General features: G+C 41.0%; 1 protein-coding gene across 1 annotated transcript in view; it reads left to right on the top strand.

The window, feature by feature from the left end:
* Positions 1 to 5,926: 5,926 nt before the first annotated feature.
* The window catches only part of dpp6b (dipeptidyl-peptidase 6b), a 59,309-nt gene continuing 42,492 nt past the window's right edge, over positions 5,927 to 22,743 (top strand). The window contains exon 1 of the mRNA XM_070844599.1: positions 5,927 to 6,133. Coding sequence (XP_070700700.1) covers positions 5,942 to 6,133 — 192 coding nt within the window. The 5' untranslated portion in view covers positions 5,927 to 5,941. The remainder of the gene's footprint in view (positions 6,134 to 22,743) is intronic.

Genomic DNA, 22,743 nt, shown 5'->3' with positions numbered 1-22,743 from the left:
ATCTAATGACTTCAGGGGGAACCGGCCAACGTGGGGGAAAAGTTGGATGGAGGTACATACGTCTTGTGACCTATTTGCATTTTCAAATGATTGCTTTGTATTCCTTTTTGGCATGTTCTGAATTTTTTTTTTTGGTCTTTGTTTATTGGAAAATAATTTAGATAGCTTTGAGGTCAGCTAATTGCTCAGCTTAGACTAAATGCTGACTTAATGCTGCTTGCATGCAAATGGACTGAAAGGGAGATTGATGAGGAGCAGAAGTTTAGGGCAACTTTTGCTGTTCCCAAGCAATTAAAGTGATGTAAAATGTAAGAGCACACACAGTCTGCAGGTAATTATGAGACGTTTCTCGTTATTATTGACTAAGAAATGGCTTGTATCTCTGTGTCTAAATCTGTCTCCAGCAGAGAAACATTAGAAAAACAAATACTTTGATATTTGATGGTCTAAGAATGCATAGATGTATGTAGGGTCATAAAGAATATCAAATGACCAAAGGGATGTTACAGTATCTTTTGTAGTACTAGAAAAATAACGTATCCGGTAACTGAATGAAAAGAGTGAGAAACAGAAACTGGGTGCTTTAGTTCCTTTTTTCAGGACTGATTTTTCTACACACAATATCAATCTACCACCACAAACACACACACATGATAATAAATCCTTAGTGACAAATTCTTGTTCGGTCTCTCCGCTCCCTATCACCCCTTCCTTCCCCCTTCTCCTCCTCCTCATCATCTGCTGCTGCCACAATCCACAACTGTAGTCTGCTGCTCCCCTCAAATGAAGCCACCGTATATTGTACCATATCAGACAGCATTAAACTACATTTCCTCAGTGACTTATCTGCTACCATTTCAATTTGGGCTCAGTACGTAACCTCCCTTCATCTGTAATGTACTGGAAGATTCAGCACTTATTCTCTGCAGAGGATAATAATATGCTAGTTGTAACAGGCAATATGCTCAGCTAGTTTCAGTCCTGCAGAGCAGTGGACAAAGTTGAATTTTACACACTGCTCAGTGGAAAATGAGTTTAGAGCAAGTTAGAAATGAGTACGTTCTAGAATATTTGAAGTAATATGAAATTAGAGGGATTTTTGTAAAAAATGATGCATGAAGTATGTAATCTATGTGAGAGACTATGTATGTGTTCATGCTGGTTACACTAGCATATTATCAGGTAAATATGACCTGAACTGAATCCAGCGACTGCCTCTGTGATTTGTGGGGGCTTTCTGCTTTTGTGCAGTCGGCCAAAATCGTAATAAAGTGGCATGACTTGCAGCACACAGTAATTGAATTTACCATCGTTACATGGCCCACAATGAGCCAAGTGATGTAATGTAGTGCTAGAGTGTAATTCAGCGATAAGGAATGTATTCCTCTGCACAGTCCTATTGACTTTGGCCTTCAGTGGGGCATAATTAAATTTTGATAAACACTGACAGAGGAAGATGTTTCTACCCTTGGAGCAATGGGTGTTATATCTGGACACGTTCAATATAACGCTGTGATCCTGATCAGAAGAGAATCATGTCACACAAACACACATTTCACCCTGACTTTTGCTCAGTTTCAGTTTTCATTCATTCATCCTAATTGGATACTGGAGTGTTCATAGTCTGGGGTCTCTAGGTATTTTAACAAAGTATACAGTAATGTTGGCATGGAGTCAGTGAGTTAGCTGCAGGCTACAATGTAAGCCCTGTTTTTTAGCCTTTATTTGTTCAGATTTGGGCAAATTGGCACCATTTAAAGTGCCAGATTAGCAATTAACAGTTCCTTTTATACATGGATGTACAGACAACTATCTCTGGATTACTTTGATATTCAAGACAGGTTGAAAATGTCCTGATTCTCAGTTCAGAAATTACAAGAAGCATCTTTGTTTCTTAGATTTTTTTTAAGTGGGTTTATGGACGTTTATCCAAGACAGACACTGGGGGTAATAATATCCTCATAAAGGGTAAGTCACACACACAATATAAGAAATGTACACACAATATGTGTAACATGTATGTGTGTTTAGATGCAACTGCGTAAAAAATCCAACCCCTTCTAGGGGTAATAACTCAAAGTGTGGCAACTGGGCACCAAGGATTTTAACGTCAGTGGCCTGCATGAGCTGTGTGTTGCTGTTGACTATGTTGGTAAGTGGGCCAAATTACAATAACTATACCTGTTTTTAGATCACTGGCATGCACCTGTTCCTTCCACCTCATGCACCATCTTCGCCTCAATCTCTTCCCTCGCTCTTCACAGCTGGAACACATCTGATCTACAGCAATTGAAATGATTTGTTGCATGTAATTCCTACTTGAAGTTCTGATAATTAGACACATTTGATGTATGCAAGTCAATTTAAGTGAATTTATGATGATTTTGAATCAATATGAAAGTTAAGTACTTACAACCCGGTAATGGACTGTCTTGAGGACAGCTTTAAGATAAAATATCTGTCCACAGCAAAGCAACAGCCTGTAATCCAACACATGCGGCAGGATGATAAAAAAAACCCCACATTTTGCAGCAGTTGGCTCTGCTCAGCATCAAGGGAAATCATTAGTGTCCAGCTAATGCTAAATGGGAAATGGTGCAAAATTATGTGATTATGGTGGGCTGTAACTAAATCCATTCTGTTACATGCATGTAGAGAGGCGCAGTAATTTCCTTATTCAGCTGAGTGATGTTCAGAGGAAATGAGATATTACTGCACTCCCACCAGACATTGATTAATTGATCTGTTTGCTCTTCAATCCAGTTAATTTGTGTGTCATTTTGTTGTGGTGTGTAGCATACTGATGGAGACAAGGTAGCCTGTGGTGGTGTTTCACTTAATGTGAACACGTGTGCAACATAAGTGCATTACATTATATATGATATTATCAATCATGTGCATATGATGCAGGTACGATTGTCTTTTGACACTGAGTTGTATCCCGAGTTATTCACCTCACTTGCCTCTGTTTTACATATGAGAAAATGTTATAAGTGGGGTTAAACATCTTCCATGCAGTTTTCTTAGGTGATAAAGACGTGCAAAAAAGCCTTATCTGCTACAACATATCACTTTTTACTATATTTTCCATGCTAGATGACAGCTCGCTCACCATTTTTGGTTCTAATTGGTCTTTCTTGCAAACAAAGTGATGATATCTTAAACTCAGTGGTGTGATTTGACCTGCAGGCTGCCTCAGAGTATTCCAGCACTCTGTGCAGCATGTGAGTATTAGTGTATTGGGATTATTACATTTCAGCAATGAAGAGTAAGCAAATGTCTTCCCTCTGGCCCTCATAATATGAAAACATCTGTGCATTTTCAGTTAAACTATTTGTTAACTTTTGTGTATAAATCCCTCACTGGAATCAAAAGTAAACTCACCCAGGGGAGTTTACTGCACAGCATAATGTCGTAAAGCCATCACACTCACAGGCATCACATCAGATTGGAATGCATCGGTTAGGCTGATATATAATTACAATGTTTAGCTTAAACTGGCTCCAGGAGCACCAATAGCTATGATCATCATTACAGCTTTTATCATACGCTTCTCCAAATGTTTGCCTCTTATAGCAGAGAGCTTGACTGCAGTGATGTTTGTTACAGTGGGGAAAGGCGTAGCTCCAGTCAGCTGCAGTATCTGCGAAGAGGCGATACGGGGAGTCAAGCTGAGCCCACACTCCCCGGCACACTCCTGAGGGGAGCGTTAAAGCGACCAGGCGGTTCACAATAGCTCCCCAACAAGGTGAGGGAGATTGGAAGACATCTATCAGGGAGGCTGGGATGGATGTCAAGTGACTCGGACCTATTTCCCTGGGGGTGTGCAGACCCAGGAAAGGCATTTATGAACCAGAGAAACAAATGATGACAGGGACCAAGACGAGCCGCTGTGTAAGAGGAGGCTGCTGGAAGCCCAGATGTTCAGCCCTCAACATAAATCTCTCTGCTGCAATTAAAAAGCACGCTAAAGCCTCAAAGTTATGATCCATTATAAGTTATACTCAAAGTCCAAGGAAAATTGTCTCAAACTGAGGAGAAAGGGAGGGATAGGGACTAACTTTAATTAGGCAGCGGCCGTAATGTCCTATGTCCTTGTTTTGAATGAATGTCCAAACCTTTGAAATCAATATTCTGTATTCGAGATACATATCCTATTATAGAGGTTACATTCATAATTCAAACCATGAATCAATGAGCCTCCAGCAGTTCATTCAGAGCTAGAGATGACTCACCATTTGTAAAAAGAAATTAATTGAAACTCGCTTTTTGTTCAAAGTCGAATACAGACTATTTTCATTTCTGCTGTTGTAGTCAGGCAGCCTTCAGAAATCTATGCAAAAGATTACAAAATGAACTTGATTTGACTAAACGGGAGATGCAAACCATTGGTATTCAACTGAATGTGTGTGGGGCTGCTTTGAAGTTGTACCCCTGTGAAGATGACCTATTTCCCAGAAATACAGCTCGGCCCTGGTGGAGTGATAGTTTGAGCTGTCACAGTGAGAGGCTGAGGGGTGTTCGCCTGTGGCATTCATGACAGGGATGGCAGAGATTTTAACACTTGAGACTCGAGAACCTTTCCCCCTCTCCACCACATATAAGCCAATATTCTGCATTTACCACAGAGCTGCATTGCCATGGCCTCTGTGAGCATTTCAAGTATGAAATCACTTGCAATGTAGTGTATGAGCACTTGTGGATGTGGACAGACTGGAAATATATGATAGAGGGAGGGAAACTGCATAAATTAAGGGGAGGAACACTTTCATGGTTTGAATTATTACTGTCGGATGGGATTTTAAGCAAAATATAAGATTTGAAGATGCTGCAGGAGAGAGGTTTATGTAAGTTAGTTTGTATGAACACCAAAAATGAATTCCTTACATGTTACTCAGCTTTAGGACAGAAATATTTGCTGCACATGTGTGTATTTCCAGGTTATTTCAGGAAAAGGGAAAGAATGTATAGGCTTATTGATCTCGACTGTGTCGTTAAGAGATTTACTCAATTTCCAAGAGCTGCAGTTTCTCGCCAAGTATCATACACATTGTGTTCACACCTGAAGCAGACCTCTTTTTAGATGTGTGTGTGGTCAGCCTGTCCTTATCCAAAGCGCCACAGAGAGGCACCCGAGCTCCGTTTTGGGACCGTATGCAATCACCTGGTAGAAAATTTTATGACCCTGTTCTTGAAATCGTGAACGAGTGCGAATTGTTTAGCAGCGGTTTTAAATGAAGGTAATTTCGGGTGGAACTCGTGCAGTGCCGGCGCATGTCTGTGCGTAAAACAGCAGCCGGAGAAGTGCAGTGACAGTAGCTCTACATTAAGCTCCTCAGCCAGTGGTGGTCACTTCTCATGCAGAGCGCGTCTGCGGAGAGTACCGCCGGGCTCTCAGCGTCCTTCACACTCTCCATGCGTGAGGACAGTACACCAAAAACCGAGCCGAAAGTATCGGAACCTTATCTTTTTCTCTTTTATTTTGGGGACAATCGCTCGGAGTCTGGCGGGGATCGAATATCTGATCGGAAACTCAGCGCATCCGTCTGCTATCTCGTTGTAAGGAGGCATCAGGAAACTGAAGAGGGGAGACAACGTGTTGTGAATACAGATGAGAGCAACTATTGACACCTTCAGCCCACCCGTCTGCTGCGCGCCTGGACAAACCTAAAAGGACATCGCTGCGAAGGATTCAGCTTTCTATCGGTCCATCAATTTCAGGTCGTGAGTCATCCACCACCCATAGATGCTTATTTACTCGCCCAGTGTCTTCACCTTATCGCTTTGCTCCATCCCGGAGGTGAAAACTGGCTGCCTGCCATCGGTTCTCCTCGAAGCGCGCTGAAAACCAATAGATCTGCCCCCAAAACCCGAATCAGACGAGAGCCGTCTGTCGCTCTGACATGCTGTAAGTTGTTTTTATCTGGACTGGACCTATATTATGGCTACGCTGTACCAGAGATTCACCGGGAAGATCAATACGACCAATTCCTTCCCGCACCCACCTGAGGCCAGTCACCTTCTCGGTGGACAGGTTGCAGACGAGGAAAACGCGGCGAAGACCTCTCAGCAACTCGTCGACGGCAGACCTCACGTCCAGTACCGCAAAAAATGCTTGAAGGAGGATGAGGATGTAAGACCCTAATGTTTTATTTGCCAACACAATCCCTCCTTGTGAAAAATCTCCACATGTATAGTTTAGATAATTCCCATGCAAGAGACACACACTCAGACAAACTTGCATGTATTTGGACACATTCATAGGCCTATAGTGTATCATTGGGGATACAGAAGCGCCCTTATTGCTTTCACTTTTACAGGGCGGTCACTGAAGTTTTAAGAGGTTGCAGCTGCACACTTGCTTGAATTTTTTGCTGTGTTTGGTGGCATTGTTGTTTGTTTTTGTAAAGCTGACTTCAGATTCTGTCGGATAAATACCTATATTTAGGAGAGGGTCCATAAAAGCTGACATGGTCCCTGTATTTTACATCATCTACATCATCAGCGGGTGTGTAACAGATGAAGACGATCATCACCGTCTGACTCTTTGTAGTTTTTGTGTTTGTGGGAAGAGCCTGTGCTTTCCTCTGGTGCTGTCCGTGGTGCTGAAAGGCTTGTTTTTTTTTTTTTTTGGTCATATAGACTGTTTAGATCTTTGATTTGGGTTTTTATGCTGGTCGCCATCTTACTTACAGTTACTGTAGTGGAGTCAGAAAATCAAAATTCTTGAGGACAACGTGTATTGGGAGAGTTTGGCCTCTCAGACGAGTTGTAAAATTGTCTTCAAGATCACACACCAACTCCAGTAGCCTTTGACCTACCACTGCTAGTTCTTCAGTTTGAGAAATACGCTGTGGATAGAAATCCAGTTTGAACATGTTGGATCTACTGTCAAGCAATCATGAGAAGATGCGCAGCTTACGATGCTTAATATACAGTTCTCAGCGATGGTGGCTTTTGCTTAGTTTGGTCTATGATGTTGGTTTATGACATAAAATTGAATGAAGTACCTCATGAGACAGACAGCACATGACCTATAATTTACAAATTCAGCCTCATTACAATTAGTAAGTAAGGCTTTGCTTTTTCTCCACTGGACAGATGTGTACTACATGCAGTGTTTGTGGAACCTTGCCTGAAAACATGTATATTCTCTGCCTTCATGAAGGTCTGATGAGGTGACTTGCTGATACATGTGTTGCTTGTTTGCAGATGGCACCGGTTCAAATGGACTGTAATCACAAGTATACTTGACTGCTCTTTTATCTTTAAATAGCTGCCAACACTGCGATGTTCCTCTGAATTATTGATGTCTGTCACATTGAGAATGAAGTGATAAGGTTGGCAACAGGCTGAACGCTGAAGCTGCTCAGGCTGTCAACAACACCACACAGACTGGACACAGGGGAAAAGATCATTTCTCAGTGCTCGCCACATTTGCCTTATTTCCTTTTGTTCTTTTTATGAGGCTCTTCATTGCTGGAAAACTCCAAATCCTCATTTTCTCAAGCAATTAAACCGTGGGATTGCATTTTCGGAGTGTGACCAGAAGCTGTTATTGTCCTGACGGGTTTCCAACATATTTATTAGGCTTGCACTGTTAACCTTGAGGTCACCTTTAGTCCTGCTGGCCCCCTGTGTCGTGCTGGAGCTTGAAATTGCCTTTAGCCTCGGGAGACGGGGAGACCATTTCAAGAAGTGGTATTTCACCTCCCTCCTCAGTAAAAAAATTTCAACGCACTACTGTTGTTTTCATTAACTTTGCTGAGGGAAAGGGCAAAATTGATTTGGAAATGTCATGAATTTCATTAAATTATCCTGATATTTACCTGAATGGTTGTTCAGCCTGTTTCTAAAATCCTTCAATCTTAGATGCAGGTTGAGCTGCCTTTTTTTTTTTTTTGCCAAAGCTGGTTAGAAATGGGAAATAATTAGGTTTTTGTAAACAACTGTTTAATTTGTTTACTGCAGCGTTCGTCTGAGCTCCAGAGCTCACAAAATGCAGGCACTGCATCTTTGTTTGTAGGAGAGGTGTGTGTGTGTGTTGTGGGATTGATTAATTATTACTGCACTCTGTGCGTAAGCATCAGTGTTTTGTGGTAGCGGTGGCGTCACCTAGGGAGACATCAGCAGTGGTTCTTTCTCCTACTCACTACCTTTTACTGCAAATAGAATCCTGTGTGTCCTTAATTAATTGCTGTTGCATGTAAAGGTGGAATACGTTGACATTTCACCAGACCGGAGCCTGTGAACACTTTCATGAACTGGCTTTTATTTATGCACAACCACCATCACCTATTCTTCAAGGAGATTTGCCAAATTCTCACTGAAGTAGTTCAATAAAGGAATACCATCATACCTGTACCATTTAAAGAAAAAATAGATAAAAGGACAAACCGTTAAAGAAAAATAAAAAATCAAATCGATCAAATTTGATATAACTACAATAAGATTTAAAATGGGGAGAATGATTACCTTCTTTTTTTGTGTTTCCTTCTTTGAATAAATTGAAATTTGAGACCAAACTTAAAAGAAATTCTATGGAAAATTACATGTCCTTAGCTGCTGGCCAATCAAAATTTAAAAGCGGCAATGCCTGTCAAAGAATCTGTGTCCAGCTGACTCTTTCAAAGGCAGAAAACAATCCTTAAAGTGTTACTAAAAATAGTTTGACTCCTTGATTTTCAGTCAAAGTCAAGCCTTCATCTCAGAATGAAGCTCCTTGTCGTCTTCATCTGGAGCCCTGTTTCTTTGGATTTAGTGCTCCAAGCAGTCTGTGCTAAACAAGATTTACAACTTGACAGTTTCCTAAATGAATGTAACACTTTACTAATTATAATCGAGGCATATCACAGTTTCCTGTCTCAGGCAGAGCTTTTAACACCTAATTTACAGATTTCAGCTGCTGGCTGGTGTCATGATTACATTGATAAGTTTATACTTAATCATGTTACATAGATTTTATATTGTTTATCGTCACATACATGTCTTATTAGCAAATAAAACATTTTGACGCAAGATACCTAAACCTTGCTGCAAGGTTATTGTGATTTTGTGACAGCAACTGTGAAGTCATGTTTAACTATAAGCATTTGTCATTAGTTAAAAGCTGGTTCCCCACAGGGCTTCCTTAATATGAGACTGGCAAGCTACTGTATAATGTATTAGTAATTTTTTTTTCTCCTTCTAGGCTTCAGATTTTTGATTAAAAGCATACTGGAAATGTGCTCTGATATTACTTTTAGAGGCTGCTCCAGTTTAAAATTTACTTAGCCTACAACAATGCCTTTAAAGAGAGAAATATATTCTCTCTGAGGAGGTTGGTGGCAAAGATTTGGTTTTGAAACATCAAGGTTGCACAAGTTACGTCTCTGGGGATGAACACAAAGAGCTACAGGCACCGTGATTTCTCTTTAGAGCCTATTGCAGTGTTTTTATTGTATAACTATTGTATTTTGGGGTGTATTCCTCGCTGGGTACTGTAGGCCTTCACCATGTAAAGTGTCATTATACCTGCATGGCTGTCACCTTTAAATTAATTTGCTTCAGTTTCACATCGGTAAAACTGTACTTTATCAAAGGCAAATTCCCTGTCCGCATAATTGTGTTATCCTGTTTTGGATTGCAGGAAATTGGAGTTCAAAGGGAGTGAATCATAAATCACAGACTGTGTGATTTAATTCACATTGGATACTACTGCCCAAGGCACGCGCACACACACACACACACACACACACACATATATCCTGCCTGTCCTTGTATGCACTTAGCTGTGCCTTCTACTAAGAGATACTCCAGATCTGAGTAAGACAGTTTGGCCCGGTTCCCAAGTCTTAGTTTAACTCAGTGCTTCCTTTGAGGTCTGGAGCTCAGATAAATCAGCCAGACGGAGCTCAACAAGAGCAGCCAGATAAAAGACAGAGAGCAGCGAGATGTGATAGGCTGTCCTCATTATCTCAGTGGCTGGACTAACTGTACGTTTCAGGTGGTGACTGCTTACTGAAGGCTGCCACTGGCTTTGTTATCCTCTGCACTCATCCACACTCATCCACAATGATGATGTGTCCTGAGATAACAACCCCCCCCCCCACCCCACACACACACCACTACCGCCTTTAATCTTTATTTGGATCCTCATAAACTCGCTTCACTAGTAATCTTGAGATCCACACAAAAACAATAACTGTAAAGACACTTAAACACACTGTCAGTATAAGAAAAAGGCAAAACAAAGCCAAATATGAAGATCAGAAAATGGCAACAGCCATAATAACAATAGTAACTTTATTACTGATAATAATATAATAATGAAATATGACTAATAATATGTAATATGACAACAATGAACTCTATATCAATCCATGGGAGCCAGAGAACCACAGCCAGGGGTTGGCAACCACAATCCACAGGATCCTGAGAGATGAGAAAGCACAAAAGGCTCAGGGGAGGATACCAAGTTAGTAACGTACATTAAGGAGCATGAAGTATAGAGAGGGAGAGGGAGAGGAGGGGAGAGGAGCTCAGTGCATTTACGTCTTTAATAGAGTCACCAGTGGGGAAGTGACAGGAAATGAGAGGAGAGAGAGATGAGGAATGACAGGACACAAAGGTCCCTGACCAGATTAGAATCGGAGACTTTGCTTTTCATGGTCAGCACTTTAAAACCCTCAGCCACTAGGGAACCCCTTTGAATTGTATTTTGAGGTCGCTCTGTTTGAGGCGTGACATTTGTAGGACGAGATGTGGTTGTGTTTGAATTTAATCTGACAATTGTTCTTTAATGGCACACGCAAAGATTGTAACTTGATCATGGGAAATTCCACATGATCTTAAACTTTCTCATCTTGCCTGACATTACCTCATCAAAAAGGTCTTAATGGTCAGGTCTTAATCCCACTTACCTGATTTGTTTTTGCCCACTAGGGAGTAATTTAAACCAGCTGTGAACACAACACTGACATATCATCAGTTTTTAAGTTGATATGGTGAACTTTTAAGTCTGTTTGGCTCTCCAGACAACTGTTTGGGGAGATATCTGGTTCTTTAGTGGCTAAATGCTACAATGTCTTTACCAGCTAGTTGCCTTCTTTGTTTGTCTGCTCTTTGGTGCATGGTGGGTATTTGGAGCTTTTCTGTTAAAAACAAAGAATGAACCAAAACAGGAAAATTGTCATCTCAAAAGAAAAAACAGTGAGCTGAGGGATACTGACAGGCTTCACAGAGCTGAGGGGAACTGCAGAGCTTGTGTTACAGTAATTCTCTATGGATTCATCGCTACGACCCATTTCACATAACGTGTTCATTTGATCTATCGTCAATATGAAACTATTGATTGTAGTGGCTTTAAGGTCTCGACTGGAGCGTGAAGCTAATCTTAAAACACATTCAACCTAAAATGCAAGATGCAATGGTCTTTACTTTTAGAGCACTTTTCTAAGAATTAAGTACCTCACATGAGGCAACAAATGAAAAATCTAATATTAAAAGCTATTTACAGGTAAAAAAAAAAAAAAAGACAAGGGCAAAGAGATTAATCATAAAATAAGTCAAATTGGAGATGATTAACGAAAAGGACTCGATCAAAGGTTGCTGACTGTTCAAATGTGCATGTAGGAAAGGGCACACAAGGCAAACATGCTGTCACCCAGCGCAGCTCCTCCCCTCAGGACAGCACAGCATCCACAGCAGGACCTCTTGCTCGGCGTTGCCATGGTTGCAAAGGTGGAGAGGTTGAGACTGTAAGCTCTGGGAACAGACATGCTGCCGCTCGCTGGGCAGAGCTGCGTCATCTCCAGATGGCAGTCAGAGCCACCAGCGAGCGCCCTGTGCTTGTGTCATGGAACACATTACGTCCACTGTCACGAGCATGACATGTTTTCCTCTCCCTACATTCAAAAGACATTCACTGTTCGCTTTACCTGTGAAAATCCACCTCTACTCCAGTTTCAGTGGCTTGGTTGCTGCTGACAGACTTGTTCAGTATCAACCTATTTTTCGGTTTGGGTTTTTTGCGTCTCTGTTCCCAGAGGGCATCTCAACAGGTCATCCATCCCCCCGCCCAGCACCTCAACGTCGTGTTGACACGCCATCAATCATCCACTGCCACCCCGCCCCACCCCCACCACCTCCACGGACCTGTCAACAGTGCGTCAGCAGGCCACTGCCTCGCTGGGAGATGGTCCCTCTTCCTCTACATGATTTACTGTATTATCACACAAGCTGACAGTGGGTATTAGTCAGTGTTTAAATACAGAGAAGCCTTATTACTCCCTGATGAGAGGAGGATCCTGCAGAATGGCTGATGCTGAGCTTCAGTCTCTTGTGGTAGATTTTCTGCTCTGAAGATCATGCGAAGTAACAAATACATCAGTGGCTACGTCCATGCAGGCATTTTGAGCAAAGGGTTATTCATATCGCATTTTAAATCCCCTTTGCTTTTCACAGTTATTTTCATTTTAACAGTAGCTGTGGATGAAATTTAGCAGATTAAATATTCATGCAGTAAGAAAAAAAATCACTCCTTTTGTCAGCCTTCATTTTTTGATCTTCTGCTTCTTGATGGCAGTCACGTCCCATTGCTGCTTTTCACAGGCGATTGTACCTCACTCCACAGATGTGACTTCACTGTGGATCTTTAAGATTTTTGCAGCTTTTTTGAACTTTATGTGAGTGTGCTTAGCTAAATATAACTGTCTTTTAACACGGCTCGTTCCCATTTCCTTTTCTCCCTGTGTTCAGGTCTCTGCTTTTTATTTATAACTTCAGGCTATCTTTTCAGTGTTTTCTCTTTTGAGGATTAGCCTTATTAGTTGTGTGGCTGATAATCAGCACTGCAGCTCTTTTGGAGGGAGGAAAGAGCAGGTACTGTAGATCAAGTGGTAATTTAATCCTTTGTCAGCCATTTGTTAAAATAACAGAGCATTTATCCAGTGGATGGTATCATTTCATTGATGTTTAAAATGCCAAGGACATGGTAGAAAACATTTTTTACAGCCTGTATGTGCACTGTATCTGCTTTGCCGCTAGAGACTGTTATGCTCCAATCAGTGCGGCCACTCTACAGTGTACTGTACAAATTGACATGCAATACAGTAGGTGAGCTCAGGCCTTGTTGACTGGATATTTGCCACTGCTGTATCATCGGCACTAATTAAACCAGAAAATCCTACTTCTACCGAGAAACAAACAAACAAAAGCCCAAGTTGCTATAGTTTCTTGTGCAGCTTCTGTAACTTTACCCAGCCAGCTGCCACAGACGCACAAACGCATCTCATCCATGTCCACGAGGAGGAGGATAATGTCACCTCTCATTAGGATTGTAAAGGTTATATGATCACCTTGCAAATTCAGCCACATTGCAAAATTTCTGACCTGTAGACACAGACAAAGGTCTTTCTCAGACAGATAAAGCCAAAGAGTTACCAGTGGCATTGCTTAATTGTAACATTTAATTCAAGAGGGTAAAGGCAAAAGATCAAATTATCATATCGGTTTCAGAGGGTGTGTAGTGAAACCAGAGCTAATTAATCACACGGCAGCTGTGTGTTCAGTTGAAGTGTCTTTGAGCAAGGCAATGGGCCTTTACTCTTCTCTCTGCTGAAACTGAGACTCTGACCCTCTGTTACTGTGCAGCAACACTTCATATTTACAAATGTTCATATTTATAATCAAATAAGAAATAAATCCATAGTAGGTCGTTAATAATGAAGACAGAGCTTTAGAGCAAGTGCAGAAAATTTCTCCTATAGCATTTCTGTCAGGTGGAATTAGAGGCAGCAGCGCAGAGCTGCCATTTCTCACAGCCATCTCAGTCTTTTTTCTTTTCTTTTTTTTGGGCTGAGACCAGGCAGCAGTAATCCGTTGTGTCACATGGGCAGATTCTGTTATCGACCACACCATGATACAGAGGCGACACACCCCTGGGACACAAATGCATGCAGACACACATGCAGATAATTTAACTGGTATACAGCCAAAAAAAAAGAGAAAGGAAACGCTTCAAAGGAGAGAAACAACAACAGAAGCAACAAGTGACTGTAGCTTCTGCACATTTATTTCCAATAGTGTCACTGCAGAGGAAGAAGATACTCAAATAGCTCGTGTTAGTGGCTGTGCCTAAATACTAAATCATTCGTGAGGCTGAGAATAAGGTCGTCAGCTCCTTCATCATTTTTTTCTATTTTATTTTTATTTTTTTATAAATCTTTTCTAGCAACACCGCTGGCCCCATTGGCTCAGATAGATAGATAGTGGTGCCGCTTACAAAACTAGGATGACAAGCACTTAAGGAATAGTTCAACAAATGACATAACGCAATACACTAGGAAGACACATCCAGTAAAACTGCATTTATTTTGTATGGATAAATCAATTATCCATATTACTGCAGCCATAGAAATAATAAATTCAAATTTTTTATCAGACATTGAACTAAAACCAGGACCATTCTCTAAATAAATGGAACGGTTGTCTGGGTCAAAGTGACATGCTGTGTCTGTCATTGACCTTTTTCACGTCAGACACTTTGACTTGTCGCTGCAGGAAAAGCGCAGGTGTAACTAATAACATTAATGATGTCTTTGTTCCATTTAGGCGTGTCAGTGATCCCAGTCATTAAATTAACATCCACTACACCAGAGCCCTGACACTACAACACCTACAGTAAATGAAGAGCAGCCTTTATGATTGTAGTGACTTGTGAACTGAGTTTGTCAAAACAAGTCAGATATCTGCTGTGACAAAATACCGTTGGTACTGTTTCACTCACCATATGATGCCACAACTAGGCGGGCCCTCTCCTGCCTCCAGGCTCTGGTTTAGTCTTCTGATTAATAAAACATGAGATAGGTTTTCATGTTGCATCCTCGCCAGAGCTTTGGGTGCATTCTAGTCTTGCGAGGAGCAACAGGAGAGAAAAGTTTTGTCCCTCCAGCCATGAAGGTGGGTTTGCAGCTCGTTACTTGTGTGAGAAAGCTCAGCATGAAGGTGGCCGGTCGGACTCAGCAGGAAGTAACAAGTTGTTTGTTGCATCTCAACTCTGAGTTAGCAGTGTGTTGTGTGTGTGTGTGTGTGACTGTGTATATCTGCTAACTTACCTCTTGTGTACTGGCACATGTAGATTATTGTCACTGCGGGGAGCTTTCTCTGTCTGGCACATTCTGTTTTGCTGAGCTTTTCTTGCATGCAGCATCATCATCTCCAGTCAATATTTCTCGCCCGTTCCTCTAAACCAGGAGCCAGGAGTCTGAATGAGACTCAGAGCTCTGGAGACGAGGGAAAAAGATTGCTTTTCCCTGAGCTGGGAGTCTAGCGCTGACTTCTGTGATGATGTTCAGAGTGGAGCTCACATGGAGCAGAACAGAGATGGGGGAGATAATGATTGTTTGGTGTAGCGGAGGTGGAGAGAATGGGGAGCGCTATTGACTGATTCACTATTCTGGAGCTGGCAGCCTGTCAAATCGTACCCCACCAAAGACAGGAAAGCCGAACCATAATGATTGATGTTCCTGCCCTACACTAGATTGGCTGTTGCATCATGGGAATACCGAGACGTTATTGCTGAATATGTTTAGGAAGACATTGTGCTGTGCTGACATTAAGGCTTATGTATTGAGACACACCATATCAGCTTCTGTGAAAGAGCTGTGTCTGTGTCTGCCTGCCGGTCTGTCTTACTCTGTCTTTTAACTTGACATCCATGATGTTTTATTGTTGGATAGTCCTTAATCTGATTATTAACTATTATCTATTATCTTGACCTCTTAATTTTGAGCAAAAGTATTTTGTAAAGTAAAAGTAATTTTTCCAGCTTCTTTGTTGCTGCTGTTGTTCAAATCTGTTTATTTTGGCTTATTGGGTGCAACACAATAAGCTGTTTTTGGTTTCCACCTATTCATGAGGGCACATCTGGTTCTATGTGTGTTGATCTGCTACTAGTTAATGTTGTTTGTCTGTCACTTGGCAAGAGGCATACACTGGGTTTTAGAGCTTTTTCGCTGTGGCTATAAACAGTTCTGATGAGAGTGGTGAAAATTAACTAAATCAGTTATGTTCTGGGCTGTAAAACCAAAACAATGAGCTAAAATGCTCCTTATTAGGGAAACTGCTGATGGGTGACAATTATGTATGGATTTGGCACTACAAATTATTTCTCTTTTCACATTCATTTTTTTCTGTGTTAACGTGAAAGCATTGATTAATGTTGCTTTAAGTTACAGGAATGACTTCTGTGGGTATAATGTAATTCAGAGTTTGTGGAGGAGGACAGCAGTAGTCACATTTTACACTGCATTGAGCTTTCACGCAGAGCCTTGAGGGCACAGATAGTATGTGCAGTAGTGACGCCTCACAGGTATTAGCTTCACTGGGTCACAGTCTTGGTCTCTTTGACCTCTAAAGACCTGATCGAATGCTAACCTGCATCAGCCTGTAGCTGTATGAGCAGCACTTTTATCAAGCCAGAAAGGTAGTATTGTGGGTAAATTTCTCCTGGGAGAAACTCTGAGGGAAGACAGGATAAACAACCCTGGGTGAAAAGCGCCATAAAGTGGCCCAGCTCTGTGTGTGGCGTGTAATGCTGATCTGTGCTGAACAGCAAGATGCAGCTAATGGCCCAGGTAAGTGGTTCAGTGCTGATTGTTGGAAAGGGGCTGAGCGCTTTGGCTTCATCCCTCCTGACTCTGTTCTGGAGTTGTGTTTCAGAGATCAGTGATGCTGTCAACGGCTGTCGGACACCCTGGCTCTCCCTCAGGGCTCTGACGTGTCCTCTTCTGGTGTGATAATAGTGGTGTCGAGTTTTCCTTGGCATTCTGGGGTCTCCTTGATGACGCGGTCTTTACTTGAGTCAACAGAGCAATGTTTCAGCTAGGAAAAGTCCATGCCAACATCCACCGCCGCACACACCCACACACGCGAGCACTCTCTTCAATTTAATGTGTGTAACTTAGAGCTGAAATGCTGACTATGGGATTATTCCCACTGAGAGCTGAGGTGTGTCTTGTTTATGACCAGGTCATTATTCACTGTTTCTCTCTGCATCTACATCACTCCTCGCTCGCCCTTTCTTACTGACACTCCGTATGCAGCAACTCCGTCACAATGAAAACGCACAAGTTGTCCCGGGTGGAGAAACTGTGGAAGGTGAGTGTGTTAAACCTGTTAGGGGGCACATGTAGCTCATGTTTGCATTTGTTTAACGTGTGCCATGTCAAGCATTTTAGCATCTTTCGTCTATCTAATTATGCTTTTAATCAATCTGTTATTGAGCACTTGAAGGACATTTTCAAAAGAAATGACAAGCTGTTTCTGTGCTTGAGGAAGTGTCGGAGCCGTTTATTTATTTATTTATTTAGCTTTCAAACTGTCTGATGATATAATGAGCACTTCAGATGACAGCCCCTGTTGTAAGTTGTTGATGCAAAATCATAGTCATTCTATCTCAAAACTTGTCAGCTGGTATAATTAAACAGTAGGTTGTCGCTGGAGACGCGCTGAAGGGCAACTTAATGTTTTTAACATATTAAATGGTACGACATAGCTGTTCATGCAATGTATTATGGATTGAAATTGAGTTTTTATTAATTCTTTTTGCTGCATCTGCATGTCTACCTGTGTGTATAAATGGATTTTAAGATGTTTTTATATGAATGTCTTACTTGACTGCTGCAGCAGACTAAAAGCACAGGATCACATACAGGATCCAACAGAAAGATACCTTAATGCACTTTCCTTATAGGCATTACTTGTGGTTAAGCAAGGGCTGTACTGTAATGCAGAGTGCTTCCCTAGTCCCTTTGTGCTTCATCATCTTTTTACTACAATACATATTTAATATACACCCTACTGGGCAACGTTGAACCTCATCAGCACAAACACTTGGTATGAAACAACTTTGTAATTCATGTTTCGTCATGAACTTAGTCCTTGAATCAAATTTCTGAATACACTTTTGAAACTGGTTAAAGTTTATTTCACCCAAATGGCAGAATTTCTTTTCCTGTAAATTTGGGGCATCCAGGTTATGGTTTAAGAAGACTGACCATGCAATCACAACACTCCTGACCTTTGTCCAGCCATGGACCTTTGCTGCTTCTCTCTCTCTCCTTGTTCAATGTCACCTCTATACTGTCTTCTCTTTATTAAATTAGACACAGCGTCCCACAAAAAATACTCAAAAATACAGTGAAATGAAAAATTTTCGCAATCCTGTGTCCCTCAGCTGATTTTTCATGTATCTCGTGTTACATACTAAATATATGTATCAAAATATGTTTTAAAATATTATTTATATTAAAATCCCTCTCACATTTTCAGGGGAGTTACGCAAACCTATCCAATCAAATGTGATTTTGGGGCTGTACTTGATCTCACCCATCATATAAAGCCACACTTGGCTGTTAGCTAGTTGAGGGAGCTAGCAGAGCAATATCATTGTAAAAGATGAATCTTTCCAAGGAATGTGGTTTAGGTCTAATGTAATCATTAAATCCCCATCTTCCTCCTCCTCCTCCTGTGCTAACCATGTGTGTGGAGGCAAACAGTCCTACGTCTCAACTTTAGAGAGACGGGTTAGATATTCACTAATCATGGCTTAGTGAATATCACAATCAAATCACTGTCATAACTAAAAACCATCAACGTGTTCTGTTTAACTCAGTAATGCATCAGAAAACAGGAACTAAAGATGTTCAAACTGCTGTTTCACTGACTTTGATAACGGTGAAATGTAAAACAAATGTCTGACTTTTGCTTATACATGAAAAGGTTTTTTGCACTGTGGTTGTGCAGTTCTGGTGCATTTAGCATCTCATTATGAGACTGTAATACATGTGTCTCGGTGTTGGTAGACACTTTATATCTCAGCAGGGCAGATGTTTCACTTGATGCTATCAGCGTCACACTGGGAGCAAGAGGCAACAAGGAAACAATGTCTGGCTTTGATAGACTCGGGCTACAGCTTAGCAGCTGATACTGATCTAGCTGTGCATCCTGGGGTTTTGTCCTTGTTGCTGCCTTGATGCCTGAAATGTGCATTCGTTTTGACATGATATGAGTGTTTCAAAACTGCATCCAAATCCCCTGAGAAGCTCAGCTCTGGCAGAGAGCTGACGTTGTACTAACTGTCACAATATTTTCATATTTTCTGTGTTTCAAGGATGCTACTGATACTATCACTGTTACTGCTGCTACTACCACTGCTTATATATAATATAAATATATAATATTTTCAGATTTTATCCAAGTTCGTGGCATTACTCCAGGAATGGCAATGACGATCGCTCAGTCACTCAGTTAGATGTCCAGACCTCAACAAACTACTGGATGGATTCCCATGAAATTTGGTACAGATATCCATGATGTCCAGATGATGAATTTAATCACTTTTTTTCTTGTGACACCATGAAGTTGACATTGGAGGTTTTGGGTAGCTTTAGTGATCCCTTGACTTTTTGTCTCATACCATGATCAGAGCGAAATTGAATTTATCCAGTACTTTAGTGTAGGGATGAATACATGGCTCTAGATTCTGAGACTAGCTGCAGGATTTTAAATGATTTCACTCCAATTCAGAGAAAGAGAAACTCACCTACTGCTAGTGCTATCTAGCCATGAAGATAGATTCGGTTTTATTTATCCAGGTGTTGACATATATGTCTCTGATGTCTGCATTCACGCTTATACAATGAGGCGGACAAGTGACTTTTGTTTTTTATTAAATTGAAATATTTCACCATATTTCAATTCACTCATTTATTATGTAACTGGACCTCTAGAAAGACGTTCTATGTTATTTAGGTGAACTGGTCCCTTTAAAGCAAAGTTGATGAATAACAATGATAGGTTTATGCTTTCTCCTCGTGTGTGTAAAATGCCTAATTCAGGTCTGAAATACTAATAAAGAGAGAGCGAGAATAATTAAGCAAAAACTAGATTGGATTTTTTTTTTTTGTGAGTTGGCGGGGGTCCTTGGAGACGTGGAGCAGCGTGATGATGAAAACCTTTTCAAGCCCACAATGAACGGGTAACGATGAAGCACTATTCATTCAGATGCTTCTAATTTGCTTTTAATCACTCCCCTCGGTATCTCTACTACTCCGTCCTTAAGCAGAAGAGAACAGCAATGATATATTAATTATCCTATCCTTGTATGTGATTCATTATCATTCCTTTTGGCCCACTGAATCACATTTTATACACCTGTGACTTTTGTTTATTTGATGATTTGTTAAGTCCCCGATCTGAATATACAGCACACACTGCTTCTAATTTCTTGTTTATTGCCCTTGTGGCTGTATTTTTATCTCCAACTAATTTTCATAACAACTTGCCAAAATGCAGTGTTAAACTTCGTTCTTCTTTCCATTTTATGATCCTCTTATAAGCCATTGATGAGCACACATAAAGTTCACGAGGCTCGTAAGTCTGTTTTATGGGGACTAGATCAGCAGATGGGTTAATGCTCTGTGAATGCATGCTGACTCACCCTGCTTGTCTCTTATTGTATACATGCCAGCTGCCCATGTGCCATTCTTAATGAGCAACTGTTTCCTTGTTGACATCATTTTCTCGCTGTGGTTTTTTATTAGTCATATTCACTCAATAGAGCTGCACTCAACTGCTGTTTGCTTAATTTCTTTTTGACCACAGTCGCATAAAGGTGCCTTGGGGAGGTTTTGTAAATAACTGCAGTCATCAAAAGACATTCATCATGTGAGATGTTCTTTTGGAGTTGCTGTAACTTTGCACACATTAGTTTGGGAGAAAGCACGCAACTGAATTCTTCCCCGTGATATCAAATTTATCTGAGATACGAGAAAAAATTAAGTGTACCTATAATGATTTAAGGCCACTCAGGTCATGATAAATAATGCATTGGAATCAGCTCAGAGGTGAATGTCCTTCTGCCGAGAAAGAGAGAGATATGCATAGCAATAACAGTAACAACTATAACAATAACAATACACGTGACTAATTATGAATAATAGATAATGACTAATAATAGTATAGAAACAGTGGGAGTTGCGCAGGCCGATGGTGGTAGCGATCCATGGTCCCAGAACTGTAGCCAGACCACCACCACGATCCACAGAGAAGGCACAAAAGCTCAGTGGAAGATACCGAGTTGGTTACTAAGTTAGAAATATGCATTATAGGGACATGATGCATACATAGGGAAAAGAGGAGAGAGGAGCTCAGTGCATCATGGGAAGTCCCCCGGCAGTCTGATCCTATAGCAGCCTAACTGGGGGCCTGAGGCAGCCCGAACTATGAGCTTTATCTAAAAAGAAAGTTTTAAGCCTGCTCTTCAATGTAGAGTGGGTGTCTGCCTCCCGGACCAAAACTGGAAGAAGGTTGCACTGGAGAGGAGCCTGATAGTTGAAAGCTTTGCCTCCCACACCACATTTGGAGACTCTGGGAGCCACAAGTAGACTTGCATCCTGGGAGTGCAGTGCTCTAGTAGAGCACTATTAGCTCTTTATGGTATGACTGCGCCTGACCATTAAAGGCTTTGTCGGTGAGAAAAAGGATTATAATTCTGTAGTAGATTTAACTGCACTGTACTTGTATAGTATTTATTCAAACACGTCTGAGAGGGACCCTGAAGGGTAATATAACATGAGCAAGGCGTGATGTGTGAAAGCTGAACAATCCAGAGCAGAAAAGTGTTTCATCTGTTGGGTTAAATGAACTAATGAACTCCTGGATGGAGATCTTTCTCTTCTGAGCCTTTGCACAATTTAATTGTTATCTTCATTACTCTTTAGTGTCCCTTAAAGCTCTTGTCCTGTAAGCATTGAGACCCATTTAGATCTTATCTGTCTGCATCATCCTGGAAATATTGCGGTCTGTAGTGTGTTGGTGTGGCTTCATGTTTTATCTGTAGTTCACAGACCTCTAAATTTAATTGAAGTTAATTTTGGTCCCTGCAGCCTTGAGGTGAGGTTATATGGGCATGGGAACCTAATATAACACTAGCAATAAATGATTGGTTGAGGGTTGGGCTGTCCTATAAATGGACTCTTACATGGATATTTTACTATGGGACCACATTGTGAGACTTTATTATTGGCAACCTAAGTACTGTACTGTTTGTCTCACTGTTATTTTCTCTCAGTTTTCCCTTGAAAGAGACCCATTTTGGTCCCTGAGGCTGTCATTTCTGTCAGACAATGATCTGTAAAGATCTATTATTACTGTTTGAGTTTGGAGGCATTCACGGAGAAGCCTGTTCCACACTGATCTGGCATGTTTGTGCAGTTGAAATAATCTTTTTCCCCAGGAGAGCGTTTCGGGTTGAATGTTTTGAGTATGGGTAGTGAAGAGCTAGAGGGATATTGTTGTTTAGGGTCCACAGGAGTAAATATTTTGGGTTATCACCTGTGAAATATTTCTTTATGGGGTACACGGCAACTCAGTAGACTTTAGAGCCTAAATGTAGTCATGAGCCTGAGCCAGTCAGAGGAGATGACGTGAAACTGCCATAATACAAACTGAGTAATGAAACTTGAAAATGGCAACACAAAAAACATACTAATGTCATCCTCTATGGTCCAATTTTCCCACAGACATGATACAATGCTGAATAACTAACTACAAAGGGCCTTATAAGAATACAACTTGAATACTAATTAAAACAGTGAATGTATTTCATTTATCAGTTATAATGAGACATAATGTACAAACTGACAAGAAATTATATGAGGGGAAAAAAAAACGCCTGGCTTCCTTGCAACATTTGAATAC

The sequence above is a fragment of the Pempheris klunzingeri genome, chromosome 15, assembly GCF_042242105.1.
Source record: "Pempheris klunzingeri isolate RE-2024b chromosome 15, fPemKlu1.hap1, whole genome shotgun sequence".
Lineage (NCBI taxonomy): Eukaryota > Metazoa > Chordata > Actinopteri > Acropomatiformes > Pempheridae > Pempheris > Pempheris klunzingeri.
This window is presented reverse-complemented; position numbering and strand designations above follow the sequence as displayed.